The 2,126-nt window shown below is 57.3% G+C and overlaps 1 protein-coding gene across 1 annotated transcript in view; it reads right to left on the bottom strand.

Moving 5' to 3' along the window:
• Nucleotides 1–2,122, bottom strand: part of LOC113206727 (peroxidase) — a gene marked incomplete at its 5' end in the record, with an annotated part of 6,377 nt that extends 4,255 nt beyond the window's left edge. The window contains 3 exons of the mRNA XM_052271163.1: nt 773–949; nt 1,145–1,329; nt 2,058–2,122. Coding sequence (XP_052127123.1) covers nt 773–949; nt 1,145–1,329; nt 2,058–2,122 — 427 coding nt within the window. The remainder of the gene's footprint in view (nt 1–772; nt 950–1,144; nt 1,330–2,057) is intronic.
• Nucleotides 2,123–2,126: the final 4 nt, after the last annotated feature.

Below are 2,126 nucleotides of genomic sequence, written 5' to 3'. Positions count from 1 at the left end.
CCCGCCCCGCCCCGCCCCGCCCCGCGCCGTCGGGGCGGGTGGATAGGGATCTATGCATAATATTGAGACGGCCCGTCGGTGGAGCGCTCATGTATCACTCTCCAACGGATCTGCAGGGCTGCTCCCCATCGGCGCTCCAGCCCCAGCAGCTCAGGCGACTGATGCAGGGCTAGATTTGCGGGCGGCGGTAGGCCTGGACTAGACCAACTGGACAACGACGTGTCTCCGGTCTCTCTCTCTCTCTCTCTCTCTCTCTCTCTCTCTCTCTCTCTGGCGCGCCACCAGGTGTCGACCTCCAGCCGGGGTGGGGTGGAGTAGTAGTGCTACTGCGGCTGCTAAATAGGCAGCCCCACCGGCGGTCTCCATAGCTCGGGCTCCAGCGCGGCCCCGCCGGCCCCCGGCCGGCCCAGGTCGTGCGTAAGGTTTGCTGCCGCCCAGACTGACGGGCCTGGTTTATGCATTTTGTCCAGTTGGTCCGTTTAGCAGCCGCAGCTAAACAACATCAGCGGCTAGCGCGCGGTGAAAGGAGTAAGGTGCAGCGCGGCCAGGGGGGAGTCAGAGTAGCAGTGCAACACGTTGCGAATGAATCAACGCCAGGAGACGGGACCGACCCGCACGCCGACAGATGGGCGGGGTCGTATAGCGCGCAAAACGGCAGTGTAAAAGTTTTGGTAAAATACGAATATGTAAAAAATTAACCAACAAAAAACCGCTAAAGAGTTTTGATATAAATCGCAAACAAATATTCCGTTGACGAGAAAAGCTCGCTTACTGGCTTGCGTGTTGCCCATGGCCATCGACATGTCGTGGGTGATGATCTGGCCCCACTGCATGGTGAGGAGGGTCCAGCGCTTGTCCTTGATGTCCACGTCCGGGAAGAGCACGACCGAGATGGCGCGGCCGGAGGGCAGCGGCTGGCCCGTCACGGACACCGGGGGCGCGTGGATGCCTGGCGGGGCAAAGATTGGCGAAAACGTTTCAAAGTGATGCAATCGTCAATGGGTGAGAAATAATTTTACACCTTGTAAAACTTGAAGCAAAAAATTTGCCTAGCAAAAGTAAAATTTGCAACAAAAGTTAAATTTGCAACAAAAGTTAAATTTGCATCAAAGGAAAATTTTTCTCTCAAGTAGACGAAACTTACCGTCGGCGTACTTGGCGGGCACGAGGCGGGCGTACCGGGTGCCAGCCATCCCCCACGACGGCCTCCTCAGGTTATTGCAGGAGCCGTCGAGGGTGCGGTACTTGTTGTTGGTGCAGGCGGCGGGCGCGGCGACGCACTCGGGCCTCGGGCCGGCCGCCAGCGGGTGCAGCTCGGCGCCTCCATACCTGCAGGCACGAGGTACTTTGTGACCAGCTGCCAGTCTCGATCGTGCACTCCCAATCCCCGTCTTGTCTCACTCTTACACGTCAGCCAACATTGTAACGCCTTCCTTACGGTTTTTGGCACCGAATAGGCGCGCGGGGTACCATCGGGCCCCGATATCAATGCGGCCAACCTGCTGCATACCGCTCGCAGGCCACGCGACGTTATTCGCACGCCAACACTCTTTTGCGCCACGCGTCGGCAAGGTTTGCTAACCTGCTGCAAATAGTGTCCCAACCGACGGACCGCCCGCCCTGGGGATTCTACCACCTGTCCCTCCCCACTGCTTGCCCATACACGAGATTACATCCAGAAGACAAGTCTGGTTCCATTTTCAACTCTGCCGCTTATTTTACTCCTCCCGCGACCGCGCGCGAACGCGGAAGAAGTAAAGAGAAAAGAAGCAAAGAAACAAATTCACCCGCTTTAGCGAGGTTTGTTAATAAAAGTAAAAACTGGCGCAGGCCTATCACCCACCAGGGTTGTAGAATGTAAATCGATAGGCGGCATGGAATCCCGAGGTTGTGTCGCCGTGGTTTCACGGCGGCCGTACGTATTGCGAATGCTCATAAAAGCGCATGCAAAATTATTCGAAGAGCTGGCAAATTTTCCTTTGTTTTGAGTGGGAGAGAGGCCATCGGAAGATGCCTTTCCCGCGTAACGTTTGGTAACTCGCTCATCCTCGACTCACCCAGTGGCCTGGAGGAAGTTGTGCCCCGGCTGCAGGTAGGTGGCCACTGGCGGCGGGCGTGGGCGCGGG

This window comes from Frankliniella occidentalis, unplaced genomic scaffold, assembly GCF_000697945.3.
Source record: "Frankliniella occidentalis isolate FOCC.00 unplaced genomic scaffold, Focc_3.1 Scaffold151, whole genome shotgun sequence".
NCBI classification, from domain to species: domain Eukaryota; kingdom Metazoa; phylum Arthropoda; class Insecta; order Thysanoptera; family Thripidae; genus Frankliniella; species Frankliniella occidentalis.
This window is presented reverse-complemented; position numbering and strand designations above follow the sequence as displayed.